Source organism: Colobus angolensis, unplaced genomic scaffold, assembly GCF_000951035.1.
Source record: "Colobus angolensis palliatus isolate OR3802 unplaced genomic scaffold, Cang.pa_1.0 Scaffold28, whole genome shotgun sequence".
Taxonomy (NCBI): Eukaryota; Metazoa; Chordata; class Mammalia; order Primates; family Cercopithecidae; genus Colobus; species Colobus angolensis.
The window spans coordinates 5,064,763-5,090,268 of NW_012116043.1; the positions used below are offsets into that span (position 1 = coordinate 5,064,763).

General features: G+C 49.9%; 1 protein-coding gene across 1 annotated transcript in view; it reads left to right on the top strand.

Moving 5' to 3' along the window:
• PITPNM2 (phosphatidylinositol transfer protein, membrane-associated 2) overlaps nt 1-25,506 on the top strand; it is a 94,067-nt gene that overhangs the window by 38,514 nt on the left and 30,047 nt on the right. Inside the window, exons 2-3 of the mRNA XM_011948470.1 lie at nt 2,922-3,094; nt 24,295-24,509. Of these exons, the coding sequence (XP_011803860.1) occupies nt 3,017-3,094; nt 24,295-24,509 (293 nt within the window). The 5' untranslated portion in view covers nt 2,922-3,016. The remainder of the gene's footprint in view (nt 1-2,921; nt 3,095-24,294; nt 24,510-25,506) is intronic.

The following is a 25,506-nucleotide window of genomic DNA, read 5'->3' on the forward strand; positions in this document are numbered from 1 at the left end:
CTGAAGAACATTTAGAGTCTGTGTCTGACCATGTTGTTATTTAGATGACTAAGTGAGACTTGCACACTCTGAGTCGCTGCATTTGCGCCACAGTAAAGGAGCCCACCTGAGGTCCCACAGAGGTGGGGTGGGTGCTGCACATCACACAGGTGTGCTGCTTGACACCAAGCCCCTGCTGTGCCTTCCTGGTTGGGCGATTCTGGGACTTCAGTGAAGAACCATGTGAAGAAGCTTCAGAAACAACCCCCATTGAACTTCAGTTTTCCCTTCCTGTCTCCAACCCTATTTTTCTCCAACTTCCCTCAAACATAAAGCTCTCTCTCCTTTGTGTATGTAAGTTTCCCAGATCAGGTGCCTGTGCTACCCTCCCAACCAGCTGGAAGTCCATCCAGGTGCCAGGTGTCAGACTTGGGTCCCTTGCTACTTTGGCTGAGCCAGCTCTTGTTTCATACCTCACAGGATAAAGTGCAGCCTGGGGACTGTAGGGCCATTGCTTCTCTCTCCTGTGGCCTCAGCTTCCAGCCAGGTTTGAGGATAGACATGTGGGCCTAGGCAGGTGGAGCTGAGTCTGGGAGTATGGGGAAGAACTCCACAAGGCTTCAGGCCCTAAACTTGCAGGTCCCATGGGCTATTAACTAGACCCACTGACCTTGAAGAAGGTCAGCAATGGTCTCTTTTCACTTGAGCACAGCCTCTGGGGGGCTTTGGGGTTGATCAGGGATCAGAAAGATTGGTGGACAGGTTACAGGAGAGGGGAAGCCCCTCCTAGCAAGAGTCCTTCTGGATATAACAGGGTCTGGAGCCACCCCAAGGAGGGGAACAGGGCAAGGAAACTTCCCAGGGGGATTTCTGTGTCCGGGTGATGTTGCTCAGCAGCACCGTGGGGAGTCTGGGTCAGAGACCTCCAAGGGGAAGTCAGGGTCTGGGATCCAGGGTTATCTTATCTACAGCCAGCAGATGTTGGGTGCAGTTTCTGGAGTATATAAAGTATCTAGGCTCTAATTGGCTAAAAAAGAGCTTCACTTGGACTATATTTAAAGCAACTGGATATGAGAATTGGGTTCTTTTTTAATAGAGAGGAGGGTCTTGGTATGTTTCCCAGGCTGGTCTTAAGCTTGCTTGGCCTCAAGCAGTCCTCCTGCCTTGACCTCCTATAATGCCAGGATGGGCGTGAGAATTTGAATGGACTTCAGGCTGATGTTCCTACCTGCTGTGAACTAAACAACTGGGGACCACTGTTTCAGGCCAACACAAGGGATGGAGCCCCTTTATCAGACTTTTCCTCTCTTTCTCTCTCCCTAAGTGGCTTATTTAAGAACTTCTTTCAACCCTGTCTACTGGTATTCCTGAGAGTTCTCGTAAATGTTCTTCTCAACCTTGTTAGCTACCCAGTAATGCTTTAGCACCTGGGTGACGCTCCAATGTCCAATAGAGAGCCATACCCCAGGGAAGTCGCCTGACTGGCCAGGCCCTTGCTTTTATCACTTGGCAGGAGTCTTGCCCGTTGTCACTGTGAATCCTCCCTGGCTGCGGTCCTTGGAGTAATCTTGCTGAAATACTATCCTTAGCTGGGTGTGGGTGGTGTGCACCTGTAGTCCCAGCTACTCTGGAGGCTGAGGTGGAAGGATAGCCTGAGCCCAGGAGATCAAGGCTGCAGTGAGCTGGGATTGCACCATTGTACTCTGGCCTGGGTGCAGAGTGAGACCTTGTCTTTAAACAATAAATAAATATAAAATTTATTTATCATCCATCCTGAAAACCTTCCCTTGGCTTCATGTTAACAGTATATGACCTTTGGAGGTGACCAAATGATATTTATGGCAAAACTTAAGCCATCTGGGGCTTGGGTTTTAAGGCGTGATTTCATTTTCCAGATAACTGAATATGACCCTCTTCCAAACACTAAGTTTTCTTTTCTTTTTTTTTTTATTGAGACGGAGTTTCACTCTTGTCCCCCAGGCTGGAGTGCAATGGCGCGATCTCAGCTCACTGCAGCCTCCACCTCCTGGGTTCAAGCGATTCTTCTCCCTCAGCCTCCCAAATAGTTGGGACCACAGGCTCCTGCAACCACCCACGGCTAATTTTTGTATTTTTAGTAGAGACGGGGTTTCACCATGTTGGCCAGCTGATCTTGAACTCCAAACCTCAAGTGATCTGCCTGCCTTGGCCTCCCAAAGCGTTGGGATTACAAGTGTGAGCAATTGCGCCCAGCCCAGTTTAAAAAAAAAAAAAAAAGTGATTGCTTAGGGGCAAATCTTCATCAAATATATTCTTTGTCACTTAAATAGAGGTTGCTGTGAGTGCACTCTCTGCTTATCTTGTTTCATCTACTTCCCAGACATAGCCCAATGGAAGGAATAAAATAGATGCCAATGAATGTTTCTTATTGGATTGAACTGAAACCAAACTTTAAATCACTCAGAGTCTCCCCTTGGGATGCAGTGATGTCATCTGCCCCTAATGGCATGGCTCAGACCGCTGACTTGTGAATGTCTTATGTCTGTGCTTCTTAGTTTTATTTGATCTGGCTGCTTTTCCATGACCAGCTATCATTACTCGCTGTGTCAGTACCGGGGAAATAGATGTTGTAGCTTGTTAGGATTGTGAGTAAAACAAGGGCACAGTGTTCTTACCCTGGCCCTTGCTAATGGAGTGACAATTCTTTACTTCCCCGTGGCTGTTTATTGATCAGAGAGCTTAAACGCAGCCTCTCACTTGTACTTTTGGTAGCTGTTAGCAAACAAGAAAAATAAAGGTTGGAAAGGAGAGAACCTGCTCAATCAAAGTTGCACCGTTGGATCATGCCTGATCAGAGGCCAGAATTCTAGCCTCAGGTCTAGACCGGGCCTTTCCTCTGTGCTACGGTATTCACCAGCCTTTGCAAAAAGTGACCTTTCTGTTCTGTCCTCTCTCTCTCCCAGGGGTCCTTGGTGAATTTTGTAATGGTTATTTAAGGAACTTTGCCTAGAAGTCCCAACTTGCAGTTCCCCATTGACGGGAAGGCTTGGACTCCAAGATGATTATAAAGGAATATCGGATTCCTCTGCCAATGACCGTGGAGGAGTACCGCATTGCCCAGCTGTACATGATACAGGTGGGTTGTGGGGCAAGGGTGGGTCATGGGGTGAGGGTGGGTCGCGCCAGCGCACAGACACCACATGTGGGTTAGGTGGAGTTGTGGCCTTCACAGCGCAGTGCCTGCCCCAGAACTTTCTGGTAAGTGTGAATTGTGCTGGACCACTGGCCTCTAGGCACGGTGCTAGGCACACAGGGCACACCATGGGCACATGGCATTGGATTGCTTTCCGGCGCTGTGTTCTACCACCTACAACATGAACACTTGCCCTTGCATTCAGCACCATTATCTCCCTGGCCCAGACGTTATCCCTGTGTTTCCCTGTTTCGGTTTGCCTGGGCTGCCATCACTAAATACCACAAAGTGGGGGTGTAGAGGAACATACTTCCTCACAGTTCTGGGGGCCGGAAGTCCCAGATGAAGGCCTGGCAGGTGCAGTTTCTGGTGAGGGCCCTCTTCCTTGCTTGCACATGGGCACCTTCTCCCTGTTTCCTAACATGGCAGGGAGTGAGCAGCCTCTGGTGTCTTCTCTCTTTCTTTTTCTCTTCTGTTTTTTATTTGTGTAAATGTATAGGATACAGCTGTAACTTTGTTGCACGCGCAGGTTGGAAAATGGTGCTTGTAAGGTATCTGTCACTCAAATACACCGTACTCATTAAGTAATCCCTCATCTTCCACCCTTCCTTTTCTTCTAAGAACACCAGTCCCATTGTGAGAGCCCCACCCATATGATCTCATCTAGACCTGATTACCACCCAAAGGCCCCGTCTCCAAATACCATCACACTGGGAGTCAGGCCTTTTGGAGGGACACAGACATTCAGTCCATAACACCCCATTCTACAGACAGGAAGGCACATGAGGCCCAGAGATGTAAAATTCTTGCCAAGGAGCACAGGGCTGTCTCCTAGCTCCCAGCTCCATGCTTTCCTCACCACCCTGACTGCTTGCAAAACAGCAGTGTCAGACATGTGGCTCACTTACAGACGCTCGCAGGAGTTTGAGGATGACAGGCTCCTTTGATGAGCCAGAGACTCTTGCTTAGGAGACACCTCCAGTCTCCCTACTCAGTGCCTGACCAACCTGGAACACAAGACCTGGCTGCCTCTGGCTGACCCCAGATGGGACCACTGATCCCACTTGTTGCGGTCCCGGCTGCAGTCCTTTCTATGTAGAGGTTCCATCCCAGCTCTCCTGCTGGCCTCCTGTCCACCCTCAGTGCTTGGCATGGCCTAGCCCGGCAGCTTTCCTCCAGATCATTCCCTAGCCAAGGTTTGCAGGCTTGCACCCTGGGTCCCTGGGTGTCTTTGGGCCTCCCACACTTATCATGAACTTGCTGTCGCCCTGGTTCTGGCTCCTCTGGGCATATCAGTGCCTCCAGTCCCTGCGACCCAGTGGGGCTTGCCCTCCTCCAGCTTCTTGCTGTACAGCCCCTTAATTACAGCATCAGACTGAGTCGTTGGTGTTGGGGAGAGGCTTCGGCAGGCAGGGCCTCCACCTCCCATCCCTGGCTTCACCTGTTGGGCTCCCGCCTTCCACCCAGGTCAGGGGAGGTAGCTATGAGCTCCCAGCAGAGCCTACAGCCCCAGCCACCTTTTGGGAGGAGCTTGAGGAAGTTGCATAGGTTTGTCCAGGCTCCCCTATGTGGGAGCCTTGGCTGGGAAAAGAACGGAAGGTGAACCCAGCCTCTCTGGGGGGCTGTTTGCTCTGAGCTGCTTCAGAAGGGCCACTCAATTCCCTCTTGAACCACTTACCCCATAATTATTTCTAGAGAGTGGAGAGAGAGGAAGAGGCTTAAATCAGCCCCCCATCTCTGAGCACTCTGGAAATAGCTCAGCCTATTCAAGGACCAGGCTGATCTGCCAGTGCTGCTGTTGTCTCACTGCTTCTCAGTTCCCACCCAAGCCAGGGTGAGCCCAGACCACAGCAGCCCCTCAGCTCCACCTGGCCTCCTGGTGGCTATCAAGATTGGGAGGACTGACCTCCAGCCCCTAGGAGATCCCAAAGCTGTTCTGGGCATAGAATCACCTCTGGGCTCCTCAAAACACCTGTTATTCCAGGTTTTGGTTGTTGTTGTTTGTTTGTTTGTTTGTTTTGGTTTGGTTTTTTTGAGACGGAGTCTCGCTGTGTCACCAGGCTGGAGTGTAGTGTCATGATCTTGGCTCACTGCAACCTCTGCCTCCTGGGTTCAAGCAATTCTCATGCCTCAGCCTCCCAAGTAGCTGGGATTACAGGCGCACGCTACCACACCCAGCTAATTTTCGTATTTTTAGTAGAGACGGGGTTTCACCGTGTTGGCCAGGATGGTCTCGATCTCCCGACCTTGTGATCTACTCACCTTGGCCTCCCAAAGTGCTGGGATTACAGGCGTGAGCCACCACGCCCGGCCACTCCAGGGTTTTTTTGAACACCTATCCTTATGCCTCCAATGAATGTAATTGTTAAGCATCATATAGTTCCCTGTTAGATGCTCAGACCTCCCTGCACCTGTGCACCCAGGCCCCATCCATCTAGCTGACACATGCAGTGTCTTTTGAGAAGCTCCATTGATTAGGATTGTGGCAGGATGGAAACATCTCCCACCTCACACATCATGAGCATCAGCACTCTCATGAGAGCCTGTTGGACAGATGGGCATCCTTCCCAGCTAGGGAGAGCCACCGTGGCCTCTAAGGGCTGGCTGGAGTTATTGCTGCTGCTCTGAGCTTCCAGAGCCTTTCCCTGTGCCCCTTCTGGGTGAGCAAGCATGTGTGCACACATCTGCTTTCCTGTTAAAAAAGAAAGGTGAAAGAAGCCAGGTATTGCCGGGAGAGGTGCTTCTGTGACAGGCGCTAGCATGCTTGGAGGGGAGATTGGGGGCGAGGTTTTTGCTGTTCCTGCTCAGGCTGGCTGGCTGGCTGGGCAATTTTCCTCTGGGCAGGCCTTGAGGCTGGGAGTGTGGGATAGACAGCTTAGTGATGGGGCAGGGGGTCTGCTGCACATCGCAGGTGCTAGTGCCCTGCACCTGTGTCCTCTGTGTTCTTGGTGTGTGCTGTCTCTGGCCTGAGGACTAATTGCTGTGTCTGAGGTGCTGCTGCCCTCACGTCGTTACCAGGAAGCCATAGGTTCCTGCAAGAACTACTGACTGGGAAGTTTCCCATGTACTTAAGGCCCCTGCTGGCCAGCCCCGCCCCAGCTGGGTCTTAGGAAGATGCATCGCTGGGTTCTGGCCTCCACAGCCCCCAGTTCGAGCTCCAACAAAATGAGCTCCAAGATACTGCAAGCCTGTGGGTCCTGTGCCCTCTGAGGGGCAAGGCGCTGGCCTGCTTACTGTCTGCATGGATGGGGCTCAGGTTGTCAGCTCTCTATAGCATTTGGAAGAAATTCTTTTGGGACTAGGGGGTTTAGGCTTATTTGATTGGGTGTTGTCTTGTTTTGCTTTTATTGAGGTGAAATTCACATAACATAAACAACCATTTTTAAGTGAACAATTCAGTGGCATTCAGTATACTCACAATGTTGTGCAGCCACTAACTTTAGTTCCAAAACACTTTCATCACCCCAGAAAGAAACCCCATGTCCATTAAACCGTCATTCCTCATTCCCCCTCCCCACCCCCTGGCAATCACTAATGTACTACCTGTCTCCCTGGGTTAGCCTGTTCTGGGTGTTTCATACACATGGAATCCTTCACTGTGTTGCTCTTTGTGTCTGGCTTCTTTCGCTCAGCATCATGTTGTTGGGGTTCATCCATGTCAGAGCATGTATCAGTGCCTCATTACATTTTATGGCTGAATCATATTTCGTTGTATGAACAGATCACGTTTTGCTTATCCATTCATCCATTGATGGATATTTGGGTTGACATTAGCATACAAGTATCTGTTTTCAGTTCTTCCTGGTCTACACCTAGGAAGGGAATTTCTGGGTCACATGGTGATGCTATGCTTGATGTCTGGAGGAACCAGCAGACTGTTTTCCACAGTGGCTGCACTATTTTACATTCCTACTGGGAATGTATAAAGTTTCCAGTTTCTTCACATCCTCACCAGCACTTACTGTCCTCTTTTTAAATAGATGCTACCCTAGTGAGTATGTTTTGAAACAGAAGAGTCCCCAGGTTATCTCAAGGGTCCTTCTGCTCGTCTTTCAGACCAGCCCGCATGCTGTGTCCTTCTTAGAGGCTTGTCTGATCTCCACGGGCAGCATGAGTGATTTCTTTCCCTGAATCCTCGCAGTTTCCTGTCAGTCCCACACCTGGGCACCTAGTGCCTTCCACCTCTTTGTGGGTGTCTGTCTGCTTACTGCTGGACAGTGAGTGTCGCCTGGCAGGGTTTAGGTCTGTGGGTCTGTTTTCCCAGTTTCTGGCTCATATCCTCTTTGGTGTACATGGGCTGCTCCTTCCTTCCTCACCGATGGCTCTAGTGCACACACACACGTGTATGTCCACACACAACATGTGTACATGCAAGCACAGCCACCTATGCATACAGGTATGTACACAAATACATATGCAGACACATGCACACACCTACACAGATACGTGCATGCACACAGCATGTGCACATATGTGCACATGTATACATGCACCTACTCAGACACATACACACACACACACACACACACACACACCACTAGACCCAAGGGGGTAGTGCTCCTGTTGGTTGCTTTTTCTTTTTTTTTTTTTTGAGACAAAGTCTCACTCTGTTCCCCAGGCTGAAGTGCAGTGGTATAATCTCAGCTCACTGCAAGCTTTGCCTCCTGGGTTCAAGCAATTCTCCTGCCTCAGCCTTCCAAGTAGCTAGAATTACAGGCGCCCGCCTCCATGCCTGTCTAATTTTTGTATTTTTAGTAGAGATGGGGTTTCACCGTGTTGGCCAGGCTGGTCTCAAACTCCTGACCTCAGGTGATCCGCCCACCTCAGTCTCCCAAAGTGCTGGGATTATAGGCATGAGCCACCACGCCCGGTCAGTTTCTTTATCTGTAACTTAAGCTAGGCTCTCAGAGAGCATAGTTTCCCATTTTACATATGGGGAAATTGAGGCCCACAGCCAGGGTTGGAGTTCAGATCTCTGGGCTCCTAGGTGGCCTCTTTGGGACCCCTAGTAGGCCAAGGGAGGCTGCTGCCAATCTCAGAGGTGAGGGCACCCTGGCAGGCTGAGAGGACCAGGAGGTGCCAGTATCTAGATTGGGGAGGAGGCAGTATTGGGAGGGATCTCCCCTCTCACCCCCAGCCTATGCTGTGGCTCCCAGGCCTTAGGGCAGAGCAGGTGGGCAGGAGGGGAGAGGTTCAGGCCACCCCGACTTGGAGACCGGAGGCACGACCTGTGCCCTTCCTGTCACCAGGACCCCTAGTCTCAGCCCAATTTCCATCTTGAGAGCTTTTGCCCCTCCCGCAGGGCTGGTGTGGATGCCCCTCCTCCAGGCAGCTTCCTTGCCCCTTTGGGTCCTGAGGGCACTCATTCTTCTCAGCCCCACCTGCCTGTCTGTCCCCGCTCTGGCCTTTTTCTAACCCACGGTTCCTAGGGCTCTTGTCAACGTAGGGTGATGGACTCAAAAGTGTGAACATACGTCAGAATCACCAGCTGCTCCTTTACATGTGTACAGCTTATTGTATGTCAGTCATACCTCAGTAACACTGCTAAAAAGTAAGTTGAAGTCACCAGACTTTCCTGTGCCCTGCCTGTGCCGAGGGCCGAGTTGCAGAGGGGAATGAAAGAAAGTGCTTCCTGTTCTCCGGGAAGATAGATTTCACATACGTTTCAGCACAGGCTCAAGGGCACAGTCTGCACTGGCCTCCTGAGATGGACAGGCCTTCAAGAAGGCTGCTGCATTTTTGTGGAAAGAATAATAAGAAGACCTTAGTTCATCATTTTCCACTTGTGCCGCTTGCCAGCCAGTGGCAGCTAGGAATAGGCCTTCCTCTGTGCGAGCTGCCCAACTGGAAGGTTGTAGAAAAGATGGGCTGGGCTCGCGTGTCAAAGTGCCTGGCACCCTGCTGGAGCAGCACTCAATATACACCGTGTTAAAGGTGAGAAAACAAAATCATCTGCCTGGCTGGGAGAGGGCCGTCCGTCCGAGGTGTTCAGCGAATGTGTGATGCCAAGGGAGTGGCCAGAGGTGGCCTGGCCAGGACCCTGGGAGTGGCTGCTTTCAGGGGTTTCTAGGTCTTGGTTTTTCTTTGCATCTTCCCCCAAACTCCTTCATCAGCCCCTGGGGAGCCAGGCCTGTCTCTGCTGTCCAACTGCCACCATCTCTGAAAACAGCACTGCAGCACTGTTTAGGGGAATGGTCGGCAGGGACAAGGGGGTGGCTGCTCATGTGGCAGAGATCAGAGTGACTCGAGAAGAGCTTGCTCCTACGTGGCATGACTGAGTAGCTGTGCCAGGAGAGGCCTGCCCCCTTCAGACGCCATCACTGGTGGGGAGCCAGAGGTCAGCTTGGGGAGGACTGGCTGCCCTTGGTGATGCCAGCTTTGAAGTTCCTGCTGACAGTTGGAACTAGAATCCATTCTTCATTCGACCAGTCTTTACCTAGCATCTATTTCACAAAATACCAAAGTGCTGTATAGGGGGTCCCGTCTGGGTCCCAGCGGCTCTGCCACTGACTGCAGCCCTCACACCCCTCCACAGCCCACTGAATCAGTGTCCAGCAAGTGATCAGAACCTGCTTTAATCCTCACGATAACCTGCACAGTTGGTGGTACTCATCCCCGCTCATCCCCATCCCCAGATGACAGCTTGAGGCTCAGAGATGTCAAGGAACTTGCCCAAGGGTACATAGCTGCCCTAATGATACCAGTCTGCCCAGAGATGTGGTGGGCTGCCTTTTTCACATTGCTTTTAGTGGAGCACTTTGAGGTCTCCTAGTCCACCCCTTCTCTGAAGTTCCAGCTATTGGAGGTTACATGCTCTCCACCCTGTCTGACTCTGAAGCCAGTGCTCTCCCTTTCACAGCTCTGCCTTCCAGTGCTCAAATACTCAGAACTACACATAGCCCAGGGTCACCTGTGGGCAGCAAGGCCAGGGGTGCTGGGGTCATCATGAAGAGTTGCCATACACTGGGGAAAGTGCTGGTGACTGAAGACGTATGTGGCCAAGGGCTGGGTGGGAGGTGGTGAGGACCCCACCTGCCCCACCGAGAGATGAGGGACAGGTGGGGGGCCATCAGGGTAGTGCGCTTGTTTCTCCAGCAGGCAGGCTGAAGCTCACTCACAGGAGGCCATTGTGGGCACACACCCCACTGGTGACCAGTGTGCCCCCCAGAATCTGCATCCACCTGTAATCTCAGAATGTGACCTTATTTTGAAATAGAGTCTCCGAAGATGTAATTTGTTAAGGATCTTGAAATGAGATCATTCTGGATTTAGAGAGGTCCCTGAATGAATGGCTATTTTCCCTCTAAGAAAAGTAAAGGACCGAGACACAGGAAAGATGAAGCAGAGATTGAAGAGATATAGCATGGGCCAAGGAGCACCGGGAGCCAGCAGCAGCTGGAAGAGACAGGAGGTATCCTCCCCAGAGCCCGCACAGGATGCTGCTGGGTGAGCCTGCTGTCCTGGGAAAGGCATGAAGTCTGCCTGAGTGGGCAGGGGCTTCTGCGCAGCCACCCAGCAAGGCCAAGGTGGAAGGGACCCTCCTGGACCCTGTCCTGGCTCCACCCTCAGCTGCTGGCAGGTGGGTCACCAGGCCTCTGCCCAAAGAGACTCCTGCAGGCAGCTCTGGACCCCCTGTCCTGCACACCTTCTCACTGAGTCTGCCAGCATCCCAAGTATCTTACTTCTTGGTGCCACCATAACAAAGAACCACAAACTGCATAGCTTGAAAGAATAGACATTTATTCTTTCACAGTTCTGGAGGCCAGAAACTGGAGAGGCAGGTGTCTGCAGGGCTGCACTTCCTCCAAAGGTTCTACGGGTAGACCCTTCCTTGTCTCTTCCAGCTTCTGGTGGCTCCAAGCATTCCTTAGCTTGTGGCCACGTCACTCCAATTACATCGGCAAAGATCCTATTTCCAAATAAGGTCACATTCCAAGGGCCTGGTGGGGACATTCCACCCATTACACCAGGGCATGGGCCAATAGGTAGTCCTGTCTTCACTTATAGTTTGGAAATTGACACCAGAGAGAAGCGACTTGTCCAGGAGAGGGAGTTGGTCAGGGTTGGGACTAGAGTTCATTTATTTGTTCAATAAGAATTTACGGAGCACCCACCTTATGCTGAGGTCTTTTCATTGAGGCACCTTGGTGCTATGGGCTGAGCAGGCTCTGGAATGACACAGGTCTGAATTCACAGCCTGGCTGTGCCATTTAGTAACTGTGTGACCTTGGACAAGTTTGAGCCTCTCATAGCCTTGATCATCTTATCTGTGACTTGGGGGTAATAGTACTAATACACCTTTCCTAAGGGGATGTTGCAGTAACCAAAGGAGAACTTACATGCAAAGCACTTAACATAGCCACAAATAAATGATGCTACTGGAAGAGGTGGGAGCCTAGAGCACCCAGGAAATGCTTGCTGTTTTCACTACAAATCTGGTCCGCATAGGCCGGGTGCAGTGGCTCACACCTGTAATCCCAGCACTTTGGGAGGCTGAGGTGGGCAGATCACCTGAGGTTGGGAGTTTGAAACCAGCCTGACCAACATGGTGAAACCCCATTAGCCGGGTGTGGTGGCTCATGCCTGTAATCCCAGCTACTCAGGAGGCTGAGGGGGGGAATCACTTGAACCCGGGAGGCAGAGGTTGCGGTGAGCCAAGATCGCGCCATTGCACTCCAGCCTGGGCAAGAGAAGCGAAACTTTGTCTCAAAAGAAAAGAAAAGAAAAATCCGGTCCACATTCCAGGAGCTCTTTTAAAGAGGGAGAGATGGCACATGCCTGCCCTGACCTCACCTGTGGCCTCACCCAGAGTCTTGTCTGTTTTTTGTTTTGGAAGGGGACTTAGTTGCTCTGGGCCATGGAGATATAGCACATTTTTGTGCCTTAGAGAGGCCTGTGCCTGTGTATGCATGTGCATCCGTGTGCCTACGTGTATGCACGCACACACACACACACCTGCTGTTCAGGAAGCTGACCGCGGATGCCCTTGGCTAGCCCGTCATGTCACCATGGAAACAGATGGTCGGCTTAAAGTCGCCACTGCCTCAAACATGAGGTTTCCTGCATAAGCAGAAAACTGAGCTTTTGGACACTAGGAGGGACATTCGTGGCAGAGAGATGCTTAGAGGTGACCCATCTCTCTCTCACAGTGCCAGCGAGGCCCCTTCCTGCTTGCCATATTTGATTTTTTTGATCTTAGTAAGTGCAAGAGGCAGGATTGGTTTCTGTTCGTTTTGTTTTATAACAGCTTTATTGAGATATAAGTCACACACCACATGACTCATCCATTTAAAGTGCACAGTTCGGTGATTTTTAGCCTATTCAGAATTGTACAGCCATCACCAGAATCAATTTTAGAACATTTCTATTACCCCAAAAAGGAAATCACTATTTTCACCCCAGCCCCAGGCAACCAATAATGTGCTTTCTGTCTCTATAGATTCCACTATTCTGGGCATTTTATATAAATGGAATCATACAGTATGTGTCCTTTTGTGTCTGGCTTCTTTCACTCAGCATAATATTTCCAGGTTTCATCCCTGTTGTATCATGTGTCAGTGCTCCATTACTTTCTATGGCCGAATAATATTCCATTCCATGGTAGGCCACAGTTTGTTTACCCGTTCATCTGTTGGTGGACATTTGGGTTGTTTCCACTTTTTGGCTACAGTGAATAATGCTGCCATAAATATTCGTGTATAAGTTTTTATGTGGACATATGTTTTCCTCTTCTTGGATATTTACCTCGAGTGGAATTGCTGGGTCATATGGTAACTCTATGTTTAACTTTCTGAGGAACCGCCAAACTGTTTGCCACAGCAGCTGCACCACTTCACGTTCCCACCATCAATGCGCAAGGGTTCCATTGCTCCACACCCTGAACAACACTGGCTGCCGTGTGTCTTTTTAACCACCCCAGTGAGTGTGAAGTGGTGTCTCATTATGGGTTTGATTCGCATTTCCCTAATGACAGATGATGTTGAGCATCTTTTCATTTGTTCATTGACCATTTGTATAATCTTTTTGTAGAAATGTCTGTTCAAGTTCTTTGCCTTTATTATTCTTATTATTGTTTTAGAGATGGAGTCTTGCTATGCCGCTTAGGCTGACCTTGAACGCCTGGGCTCCAGCCATCCTGCCAACTTCACCTCTGGAGTAGCTGGGTCTACAGGTGTACAACACCATGCCCAGCTCCTTTGCCAGTTTTTGAATGGGGTTGTTGTTTCTTTGTTGTTGCATTGGAGGAGTTCTTTATATATTTTGGATACAAGTTACTATAAGATATATTGTTAATAAAAATTCTCTCCCATTCTGTAGGTTGTTTTTTCACTTTCTTTTTAGTGTCCTTTGAAGCATAAAAGCTCTTAATTTTGATGAGGTCCAGTGTATCTATCTTTTCTTTTGTTGCTTGTGCTTTTGTTGTCATGGCTCCAAAACCGTTGCCTAATTCAAGGTCATAGAACTTATGCCTATGTTTTCTCCTAAGAGTTTTATAGTTTGAGCCCTTACATTTAGGAGAACGTGTTTTTAATGAGCTGTTGGCAGCAGCCAGTGAGAAGGTGGCATCCTCTGGGGAGTCTGTGGACTTGTGCATTGCCCAGGAGTCCCACCAGAATCCCTCCTGCCTCCCCAGCCACCTCTGGCCCTCCAGCCGTATGACCCGAACATGTTGCTTCCAGTCCCTGGCCCTCAGTTTCCCCATGTATACCACAAGTAGGTCATCTTGAGGATGTCTTTGTAAGTGTCCTCCTGGTTCCATTCTTTGCCTTCTCTAGAGATGGCTCCGGTCACGTATACCTTCTGCTCCACCCAGAAGAGCCCTGAATCCATGGGCCTTGGCTCCTGCACCCACACACACGCCACATGTGTGTGCACACGTGCACGCCTGCGCACTGACATCCTGAGTGGCAGCTTCAGTGAGCCTAGCACAGGGGGCATAGCCCTCAGTCCCCTGAGCCATACACTAAGTCCAGGAGACACATTTCTACCCTGGGGTCAGGCTCTTTGGCAGCAAGGGCCACTCCTAGCTGTCCCCTCCCTCCAGTGAGCTGGCCCCAGCCCAGCCTGTGCTTCAAGCTGCCTACCTCATTCAGCTGTGCAGTAAATTCCATGTCAAGGCTAATGAGCAGGAGAAGCTGCTGGCCTAGCCAGGAGACAGGGCCATGCCCCTGTGACAGGGAGCTGGGAGAACAAGCAGAGCAGAGCCTGCCTTGCTTGGTCCTGGTGGGGCTCTGGGGAGAGAGGCTTGGGTGAAGGGCCCTAGGGGAAGAGGCAGGACACATCAGATCCCTGAGTGTAGATGTGGCATCTGGCCAGTGCCCCTCCTTCAGGAACAGACCTCCCCTTCCCCTCAATTCCTGCCAGACCAGCCACCCACCATGCCTGGCCCCTGTTAGGTAGGGGTTGGGGGGATCTGATGCACATGCAGGTTTCTGCAGTTTAATGCAATCTGTGGCTTCTTCTCTGTCTCTGCACTACCACAGTCACTCATGGCCTGGGAGACTTGGCTGTCACCTGGGGTGAGTTGGCTCCAGTACTCTGTGCCTCATTTTCGCCACTTGTGGAGTAGGGAGCATGATCCCACAATATCTCAGGGCTCTGAAGTGCAGAGTAGAATAGGCGGTTGCAAAGGCAAGCTGTAAATTGAGACAGGGTCTGGAAATCTCTGCTTGGGGCTCTCGTTCATGCTCTTTGCCTCTCCTGGTAGCCTCTTTTTCCAGGAAGCCCTCTCTCCCTGCCTGCATTGGCTCCCGATAATGACAGTTGAGCAGCTGAGGCCACTATCTGAGTCTCAGCCCCAGCATGCACCAGGAGTGCCGGTGTCTGATGCTCTGCGGGTCTTCCAAGCGGGCATGGTGCCTGTAGCTATGAAAAGGGCCTTCCTCCCCAGCCGCATCCTGCTCAGAGACACAGCTGAAATCCGGCTGCACTCCTCTGCCCTGTCCCTGTAGCCCAGGTGCTGATATCAATGGCTGATCCAGGCCTAGAAAAAGGCTGAGCAGAGAGCCATGCTGCCTGGGCCCTCCTCACCACGCTTCCCCACACCTCTTGGCTGTACCGGGAGCCTCTGAGCACCAGAAATGAAGGGTTTTCCAGGCCTGGCTCTTCACTCCATCCTTCAGGGGAACTTGGAAGCCATGGAGACATCTGCCTTTGGAGCCAGGGCGATTCCCCTGCCAATCTCCCTGCTGGGATAAAGCCAGGGCGTGGCATCCTGGAATGACGTTCCCTGTTGCTGAGCACACACATCCTGAACTCATCCTGTAGTACGTCAGCTACACGTGCTCGCATCTAATTTTCTCAACAACCCAGCCGTACTATTGCTTCTCCTCCTCTTACAGATGGGGAGATGATGACATATAGAGGTTAACTTATCAGAGACCACACAGAAAGAAAGAAAAAGAGGAAGGTTTGCACCCAGACATTTGAACTGCAGAAACTATGCTCTGAGCCCGCATGTTCTGCCACCTCCCTGAGAGGGAGCCCCTCTTGGACCCTGATAGCTGAAGGTGAACTCCATGCCCCACATCCTCAGGAAAGGGCAGCTTGCTGTTCAAGCAGAATGGTCATGGTCTTCACCTGACACCACAATGGAGCTTGATTTAGAAACTCTGTTTCCCAGGCTGAGCACAAAGGCTTACTCCTGTAATCCCAGCATTTTGAGAGACCAAGGCATTCAACAAAAAAATAAAAAATTAGCCAGGTGTGGTGGGGTGCACGCCTGTAGTCCCAGCTACTCTACAGTCTGAGTCAGAAGGATTGCTTGAGCCTGGGGGGTCAAGGCTGCAGTGAGCCATGATCATGCTATTGCACTTCAGCCTGGGGGACAGAGTGAGACCCTATCTCATAAATAAATAAATAAACTGAAATTCGCAGCAGGTGGGTCCTCAGTAAACAGGGCTGGGGCCCCTGCAACCCAGATGGTAAATATGTGGCTCCCTTTTGCCTGGACCCTGTGGCCTCTACCCAGTTTGAGCATAGGACAGGTCTGGACACAGGGTAAGGAGCAGATCTCAGCCCATGGGCAGGGTGGGTGGCTGCTCAGGGGCATGGGGCCTCTGTCCCACCATGGTAGGCAGGAAAAGGCTGAGTCACTAGTCTGTAGAGTGTACCTGGGCTCACTAACCACTTTCTTTCTTTTTTTTTCTGAGACGGAGTCTTGCTCTGTCACCCAGGCTGGAGTGCAGTGGCCCGATCTCAGTTCACTGTAAGCTCCGCCTCCCGGATTCACACCATTCTCCTGCCTCAGCCTCCTGAGTAGCTGGGACTACAGGCGCCGGCCACCGCGCCCGGCTAATTTTTTTTTGTATTTTTAGTAGAGACGAGGCTTCACTGCATTAGCCAGGATGGTCTCGATCTCCTGACCTCATGATCTGCCCGCCTCGGCCTCCCAAAGTGCCGGGATTACAGGCCTGAGCCATCATGCCCGGCCCTTTTTTTTTTTTTTTTTTTTTGAGATGGAATTTCATTCTTGTCACCCAGGCTGGAGTGCAATGGCACAATCTCAGCTCACTGCAACCTCCGCCTCCTGGGTTCAAGTGATTCTCCTGCCTCAGCCTTCCAAGTAGCTGGGATTAGTGGCACCCACCACCATGCCTGGCTGTTTTTTTTTTTAAATTATTTTTAGTAGAGACACGGTTTTGCCATGTTGGCCAAGCTAGTCTCGAACTCCTGACCTCAGGTGATCTGCCTGCCTCAGCCTCCCAAAGTGCTGGGATTACAGGCTTGAGCCACTGTGCCTGGCCCACTGACCACTTTCACCTGCAGCCTGGCCTCTCCCTTTTCCCCTTTGCCCTCAGCTACCAAGATTTCATGTTCATAAAGCCACTAAGTACCTGGCCTACCTGCTGAGCACAGAGGCATCTCCTGCTGCTCCCAGAGCTGGGGCCTCACCTCCTACCTAAACCCAGGAAAGAACACCCCTGCAGGCAGCTGCCCATGTCAGGGGATCTTCCATTCTCCATACACGTACCAGGGCGTTCTTCCTGGGACCCAGATTCGATTGTGCTCCTCTCCTGCTTAAACCCTTTTCTTCCCTTAGCATCAAAACTGTGCTCCTTTTATGGCCAGGCACGGTTGCTCACTCCTGTAATCCCAGCACTTTGGGAGGCGGAGGCGGGCAGATCACTTGAGGTCAGTAGTGTGAGACCAGCCTGGCCAACATGGTGAAACCCCGTCTCTACTAAAAATACAAAAATTAGCCGGGTGTGGTGGCGCGTGACTGTAATCCCAGCTATTCAAGAGGCTGAGGTGGGAGAATCACTTGAACCTGGGAGGCAGAGGTTGCAGTGAGCCGAAATCGTGCCATTGCACTCCAGCCTGGGTGACAGAGCCAGACTCTGTCTCATCTGTCTCAAAATAAACAAACAAACAAACAAAAACTTTTGTGATCTGGCTTCTGCCTAGCTCCCAGGCCCTTCCCTGCCACTTCCTGCCTCGCAGCCTACACCCAGGCAACTGAGTCCACATGCTTCCAGGGCTCCCTCCAGACACACACCTTTCGCTCTGTCACCTGCCTCCCTACCCAGCAAATCTGTCCTATCTACCCCTGCCTAGTGAGTGCCTCCTCACCTCCCAGCTCCCCTGCAGGTTACTTTCCCTGACCCCCCTGAGGCTGAGTGAAGGCCTCCCCACGTGTCTTCTAATCCCTCATCACATGATGGTCGTTCCCTTTGGGGTATGTCTTCCACATACCCCAAGTCTGGAGCAAGGATGATTCTTCCCAAAGCGGACCAGCCTGGACAATGACATCTCTTTCTTCTACTTTCTGTGAACTCCTCTGGGTGAGGCCTGCACAGGCCCTCCACTGGGTGGGGGATTTTGCTCTCTGGGGTTATTTCAGCTTTAACTATTTGGCTGATGGGGCTTGTGGCTTTCCTGGAGGGAGAGAGGAGCGCTTGCTCATTGTCAGAGACCCTGCTGCTTGGCAAAAGTCAGCTCATAGTGGTGTGCCAGAGGTTTGTCAGGGAGATGGCTCTGAGTGACAGGGCCCTCATCGGCCTGGTGTTCTGAAGGTGGGGTACTCTGAGCAGCCTGCAGACTTTTCTTTCCCAGTTTCATTCCTAATTCTTTTTCACTTTTTATTCAAGTGTTATATATATACAGAAAAGTTTATGATTCATAAGTGTCTATCCTGATGGTCTTGCAAAAAGTGAATATGACTGTGTAGCCAGCACCAGGCCAAGCAACAGAACATTCTTCAGCAAACCCCTCAGGGCCCCTTGACCCATGGGATTTTTAAGTAACTTGACAGCTACTTGAGCTATAATTCATACACCATATAATTCACTCACTTAAAGTGTACAGTTCAAAGGTTCTTGGTATATTCACAGAGTTGTGCAACCATCACCACTACCTAATTCCAGAGCACTTTCATCTCCTCAAAAGAAACCTGTACCAGCCAGGCACGGTGGCTCATTCCTGTAATCCCAGCACTTTGGGAGGCCAAGGCAGATGGATCACTTGGGGTCAAGAGTTTGAGACCAGCCTGGCTGACATGGCAAAACTCTTTCTCTACTAATAATATAAAAATTAGCCAGGCTTGGTAGCGCACACCTGTAATCCCAGCTACTTGGGCAGCTGAGGCAGGAGAATCACTTGAGCCTGGGAGGCGGAGGTTGCAGTGAGCTGAGATCTCGCCACTGCACTTCAGCCTGGGAGACAGAGTGAGACTCTGTCTCAAAAAAAGAAAAAAGAAAAAGAAAAAGAAAAGAAAAGAAAAAGAAACCTGTCCCAGCTGAGTGCAGTGTCTTGTGATGCCAAAGCTTTGGAAGGTTGAGACAGGAGGGTTACTTGAGGCCAAGAGTTTGAGACAAGCCTGGGCAACATAGTGAGACTCCATTCTCTAGAAAAGAAAGTTTTTAATTAGCCGAACATGGCTGGGCATGGTGGCTCATGCTTGCAATCCCAGCACTTTAGGAGGCCGAGGCAGGCGGATCACTTGGAGTCAGGAGTTTGAGTCCAGCCTGGCCAACATGGCAAAACACTGTCTTTACTAATAATACAAAAATTAGTCAGGCATGGTGATGCATGCCTGTAATCCCAGCTACTTGGGAGGCTGAGGCAGGATAATCAGTTGAGCCTGGGAGGCTGAGGTTGCAGTCAGCCTAGATCGCACCACTGCACTCCAGCCTGTGTGACAGAATGAGACTCTGTCTCAAAAAAAAAAAAAAAAGAAAGAAAGAAAGAAAAGAAAAGAAAAACGATAAAAAAAAATAACCAGGTGTGGTGGAATGGTCCTATAGTCTCAGCTACTCAGGTGGTTGAGGTGGGAGGATCACTAGAGCCCAAGAGTTACAGGTTACAACAAGCTGTGATCATGCCGGTGCACTCCAGTCTGGGTGACAGAGCAGGAAGGAAGAGAGAAAGAAAGAAAGAGGGAGAGAAGAGAGGGAGGGAGGGAGGGAGGAAGGAAGGAAGGAAGGAAGGAAAAGAGAGACAGGGAGAGAAGAGAGGGTGAGAGGGAGGGAGGAAGGAGGGAAGGGAGAGAAAGAAAGGGAGAGAAGAGAGGGAGGGAGGAAGGAAAGAAGGATGGAAGGAAAAGAGAGGGAGGAAGGAAGGAAGCGAGAGAGAGGGAGAGAAGAGAGGGAGGGAGGAAGGAAGGAAGAGAGAGAGGGAGAGAAGAGAGGGAGGGAGGAAGGAAGGAAGGAAAAGAGAGAGGAAGAGAGGGAGGGAGGAAGAGTGGGAGGAAGGACAGAAAAGAGAGAGAGGAAGATAAGAGAGGAAGGAAGGAAAAGAGAGGAAGAGAAGAGAGGCAGGGAGTGAGGGAGGAAAAGAGGAAGAGAGGGAGGGAGGAAGGAAGGAAAAGCAAGAGAAAGGGAAGAAAGAAAAGAAAATGAAGGAAAGGAAAGAAGGAGAGAGGGAGGAAGGGATGGAGGGAGGGAGGGAGGGACCTGCGCCCATTAGCAGTCACTCCTCATTTCCCCCGTGTTCCCCAGCAGTAGGTCGCCACTAATTCACTTTCCGTCTATATATATTTTCCTTTTCTGTACTTTCCATGTAAATGGAATCACAGGATATGTGGTCCTTTGTGTCTGGCTTGTTTCACTTAATATAATCTTTTCAAGGTTCATCCATGTTGTGGTATGTAGCAGTACTTCATTCCTCTTTGTGACTGAATAATATTCTATTATTGTATGGATAGACCACATTTTATTCTTTCATCTGTTGATGGATGCTTGAGTTGTTTACACCTTTTGACTATTGTGAATAATACTGCAACAAACATTGTTGTACAGGTTTTTCCGTGAATACTTGGCAGCAGCTGGTAGGGCTGGAGTCATCTGAAGGCTTGGTGTACAAGTTATCTGTTCGAGTCCCTGTTTTCAGTTATTTTGTGTGCATACCCAGAAGTGGAATTACTGGTCATATGGTAATGCTATGTTTAACTTTTTGAGAAAGTGATAAACTTTTTTTTTTTTTTTTGAGATGGAGTCTCACTGTCACCCAGGCTAGAGTACAGTGGCACGATCTCAGCTCACTGTGGCCTCTGCCTCCTGGGTTCAAGCAATTCTCCTGCCTCAGCCTCCCAAATAGCTGGGATTACAGGCATGCGCCACCACACACGGCTAATTTTTGAATTTTTTTAATAGAGACAGTATTTCACCATTTTGGCCAGGCTAGCATTGAACTCCTGACTTCAAGTGATCCACCCGCCTCAGCCTCCCAAAGTGCTGGGATTACAGGAGTGAGCCACCATGCCTGCCCTGCTAAACTATTATCTTTTCTTTTTTTTTATTATTTTATTTTATTTTTTATTTTTTTTGAGATGGAGTCTCACTCTGTTGCCCAGGCTGGAGTGCAGTGGCACAATCTCAGCTCACTGCAACCTCCACCTCCCAGGTTCGGGCGATTCTCCTGCCTCATCCTCCTGAGTAGCTGGGACTACAGGTGTGTGCCACCATGTCCAGCTAGTTTTTGTATTTTTTTAGTAGAGATGGGGTTTCACCATGCTGGCCAGGCTGGTCTTGAACTCCTTACTTCGTGATCCGGCCACCTCGGCCTCCCAAAGTGCTAAGATTACAGGTGTGAGCCACCACACCTGGCCTACTAAACTATTTTCAACAGTTTTACATTCCCACCATTTTATATTCCCACCAGTAGGGTTCCAGTTTCTCCACATGCCAGCCAACATTGATTCTTTTTTCCAGGTTTTTTTTTTTTTTTTTAATACTGGCCACCTTAATGGGTGTGAGGTGCTATCTCATTGTGTTTTTTGTTTGTTTGCTTTGTTTGTTTGTTTTTGAGACAGAGTCTTAGGCCGAGGCGGGCGGATCACGAGGTCAAGAGATCAAGACCATCCTGGCCAACATGGTGAAACCCCATCTCTACTAAAAATACAAAAAATTAGCTGGACGTGGTGGCGGGCACCTATAGTACCAGCTATTTGGGAGGCTGAGGCAGGAGAATCACTTGAACCCAGGAGGCAGAGGTTGTAGTGAGCCAAGATCACACCACTGCACTCCAGCCTGGTGACAGAATGAGACTCTATATCAAAAAAAAAAAAAGGAGAGAGATAGAGTCTCGCTCTGTCACCCAGGCTGGACTGCAGTGGCATGATCTCGGCTCACTGCAACCTCTGCCTCCTGGGTTCAAGCGATTCTCCTACCTGAGCCTCCCAAGTAGCTGGGATTACAGGTGCACGCCACCACACCCAGCTACTTTTTGTATTTTCAGTAGAGATGGGGTTTTACCATGTCGGCTAGGCTGGTCTCTAACTCCTGGCCTCAAGTGATCTGCCTGCCTCAGCCTCCCAAATTGCTGGGATTATAGGCATAAGCCAACACGCTCAGCCCTCATGGTGGTTTTGATTTGCATTTCCTAATGAATAGTGATGTTGAACATCTTTTTATGTGCTTATTGGCCATTCATATATCTTCTTTGGAGAAATGGCTATTCAAGTCCTTTGCTCATTTTTGAATTGTGTTGTTTGTTTTATTGTTGAGTTGTAGGAGTTCTTTATATATTCTGGATACAAGTCCCTTGTCAGATACATGGTATGCAAATGTCTTCTCCCATTTGGTGGGTTGTCTGTTTCTCTCTTCATAGTGCTCTTTGATACACTAAGGTTTTTAATTTTGATTAAGTCCAGTTCATCTATTTTTTCTTTTGTTGCTTGTGCTTTTGGTGTCATATTTAAGAAAGCATTGCCAAATCTAAGGTCATAAAGATGACCTTGTTTGCCCCAGTTTTCTTCTGTTTTATCATTTTGTGATTTTATTTCTTTTTTTAAACTACCATTTCTCAAGCATCTTATACTTTTATAGTTTTAGTTCTTATTTGTAAATCTTTGATTCATATCGAGTTTTTGTATCTGCTGTGAGATAGGGTCCAGCTTCATTCTTTTACATGTTGTTATTCAATTGTCCCAGCACCATTTTTTAAAGACTATTATTTCCACATTGGATAATCTTGGCACTCTTCTCAAAAATTAATTGATCATAGATATATGGCTTATTTCTAGACTCTCAATTATATTCTATCTATCTGTCTGTCTGTTGATCTATTCATCTATCCTATGCCAGTGCTACACTTTTTTGGTTATGGTAGTTTTATAGTAAGGTTTGATATAGGGAAGTGTGAGTCCTCCAACTTGGTTTTGTTTTGTTTTCAAAATTGTTTTGGCTCTTTGGGGTCTCCTGTAATTCCATATGAATTTTAGGATCAGCTGTTCCATTTCTGCAAATAAGGCTGCTGGGATTTTGATAAAGATCGCATTATATCTGTAGGTTGTTTGGGGCAGTGTTGCCATCTTAACAATATTAAATCTTCCAGTCCATCAACATGGAATGTCTTTCCATTTATTTAGGACTTTAATTTCTTTCAGCAACATTTTGTAGTTTTAAGTGCACAGGTCTTTCACCTCTTTGGTTAAATATATTCCTAGGTATTTATTCTTTCAGAGGCTACTATAAAAGGAATTGTTTTTTAATTTTCTTTGACATTGTTCATTTCTGTGTGTCATTTTGTATTCTACAACTTTGTTGAATTTATTTATTAGGTCTAACAGGCTTTGATGGAGATTGTTTAGCATTTTCCATATATAAGATTATGGCATCAGGAATTCAAAATAGTTTTACTTCTATCTTTCCAATTTGGATGCCTCTTATTCTTTTTTTTTTTTTTTGAGACGGAGTCTCGCTCTGTCGCCCGGGCTGGAGTGCAGTGGCGGGATCTCAGCTCACTGCAAGCTCTGCCTCCCGGGTTTACGCCATTCTCCTGCCTCAGCCTCCGGAGTAGCTGGGACTACAGGCGCCCGCCACCTTGCCCGGCTAGTTTTTTGTATTTTTAGTAGAGACGGGGTTTCACCATGTTAGCCAGGATGGTCTCGATCTCCTGACCTCGTGATCCGCCCGTCTCGGCCTCCCAAAGTGCTGGGATTACAGGCTTGAGCCACCGCGCCCGGCCTCTTATTCTTTTTGTTTGTTTTGTTTTTTGTTTGTTGGTTGGTTGGTTGGTTGGTTGGTTGGTTGGTTTTTTTGAGACAGAGTCTTACTTTGTCACCAAGGCTGGAGTGCAGAGGCATGATCTCAGCTCACTGCAACCTCTGCCTCCCAGGTTCAAGCGATTCTCCTGTCTCAGCCTTTGAGTAGCTGGGGCTACAGGCATGTGCCAGCATGCCTGGTCAATTCTTCTGTTTTTAGTAGAGACGAGGTTTCACCATGTTGCCCAGGCTGGTCTCAAACCCCTGACCTCAAGTGATCTGCCTGCCCACCTCAGGCTCCCAAGGTGCTGGGATTACAGGCGTGAGCCACTGTGTCCAGTCGCCTCTTATTATTTCTTTTTCTTGTCTAATTGCTCTAGCTAGAACTTATAGCACAGTGTTGAGGAGAAGCAAGTAAGTGGGCATCCTTGTCTTGTTCCTGATCTTGGGAATGTTTTTAGTCCTGGGACAGGTGGGAGTCAAAATATAGGACTTGTATGTGCAGCACTAGGTCTGGGAGAGGGAGTCTGTGGCCCCTTCAGCCTCTTGCACAAACCCTGGCATATAGATTTGGGGGTCTGGAAGTGACATAGGAGAAGCCAGCCTTGTTGACCAAAGCCCCTCCTCCTTTTCCACACCCCTGGGCCCAGTCTCCTGTGCCCCTTCCCTCCTGAAAAGTGCTCTGGCCCCACACACATTGCAGGTGCTTTTGTCCCCACAGAAGAAGAGCCGTAACGAGACATATGGTGAAGGCAGCGGCGTGGAGATCCTGGAGAACCGGCCGTACACAGATGGCCCAGGCGGCTCTGGGCAGTACACACACAAGGTGTATCATGTGGGCATGCACATCCCCAGCTGGTTCCGCTCCATCCTGCCCAAGGCAGCCCTGCGGGTGGTGGAGGAGTCCTGGAATGCCTACCCCTACACCCGAACCAGGTGCGCCTGCTTTGGCCTCCATGTGCCTCCCATCTCCACATGCCATCTGGCAGGAAGCAGCCTTGTGGCATAGATCCAGGGGATGGGATCAGCCTTCAAGCAGGCTCAACACCCCATAACCCCAGGGAGCCCAGGCTTTGTTCCATACAGGTGCCCCGAAGGTCACCCAGAGCAGGCACAGGCAAGAGAGGGAAGGATACACCCCTAAATGCCTCCTGACTCCTCACATGTGGAGGCCATGAAGGCATGAGTCAAGTGAGGGCTGTTGGAGACTCCTTTGCCATCCCAGAAGATGCAGGGAATATAAACCCACTTCAGGCTCCCTAAGAAGGCCGAGACAGCCTGCTGGAAAGAAACTGAGGGTAGACCAGATGACACAGAGGTCCCTTCCAACTTGGAGACCTTCAGCTGCTGTGACAGTGTTGTCCCACATCCCATGCTGAGCAGGGCTGTCCTTGGGATCCCCCGGCAGAGGGTTCTTCACTCTGTGTCCCCCAGTGTGTAGCTCAGCACTGCTGAGTTGGATAGATGGGGGCTGGTCCCATCAGCTGCCTACTGCTGAGCAGGTAGGGTCCCCACAAATCTCCTGGGGCTCCCTTCCCCACACTGGTAGGCACCTGGAGCTTACTTAGGGATCCACAGAGCTTGTTCCTCTTCCCAGTAGTACTTTCCCCTCTAAGCTCATCTCCAGCCTAGAGAGAGGCTATTCCCCCATTGCCAGAGCTGGCTTCTTGGGAACTAGGGGTGGCATGCCCCATGGAGCACCCCAGCTTCCTCCACTGCCATAGCTGTTCCTGTGTTCCTGCCATGCTGTGGACATTGGACATGGGGCTTCTAGAAGCCACCAAAGATGCACTGTCTTCCTCTCCCCCTAAATCCTTCCCTGCCCCCATCCTGGCTGTTCTTGGGACAAAGTGGCGGTCCAAGAGGTGGACAGGGCAGGCGAGTCTTGGCTGCCCTCCACCCTCCTTCTATGCCCGCTCACTGGCTCCACTCC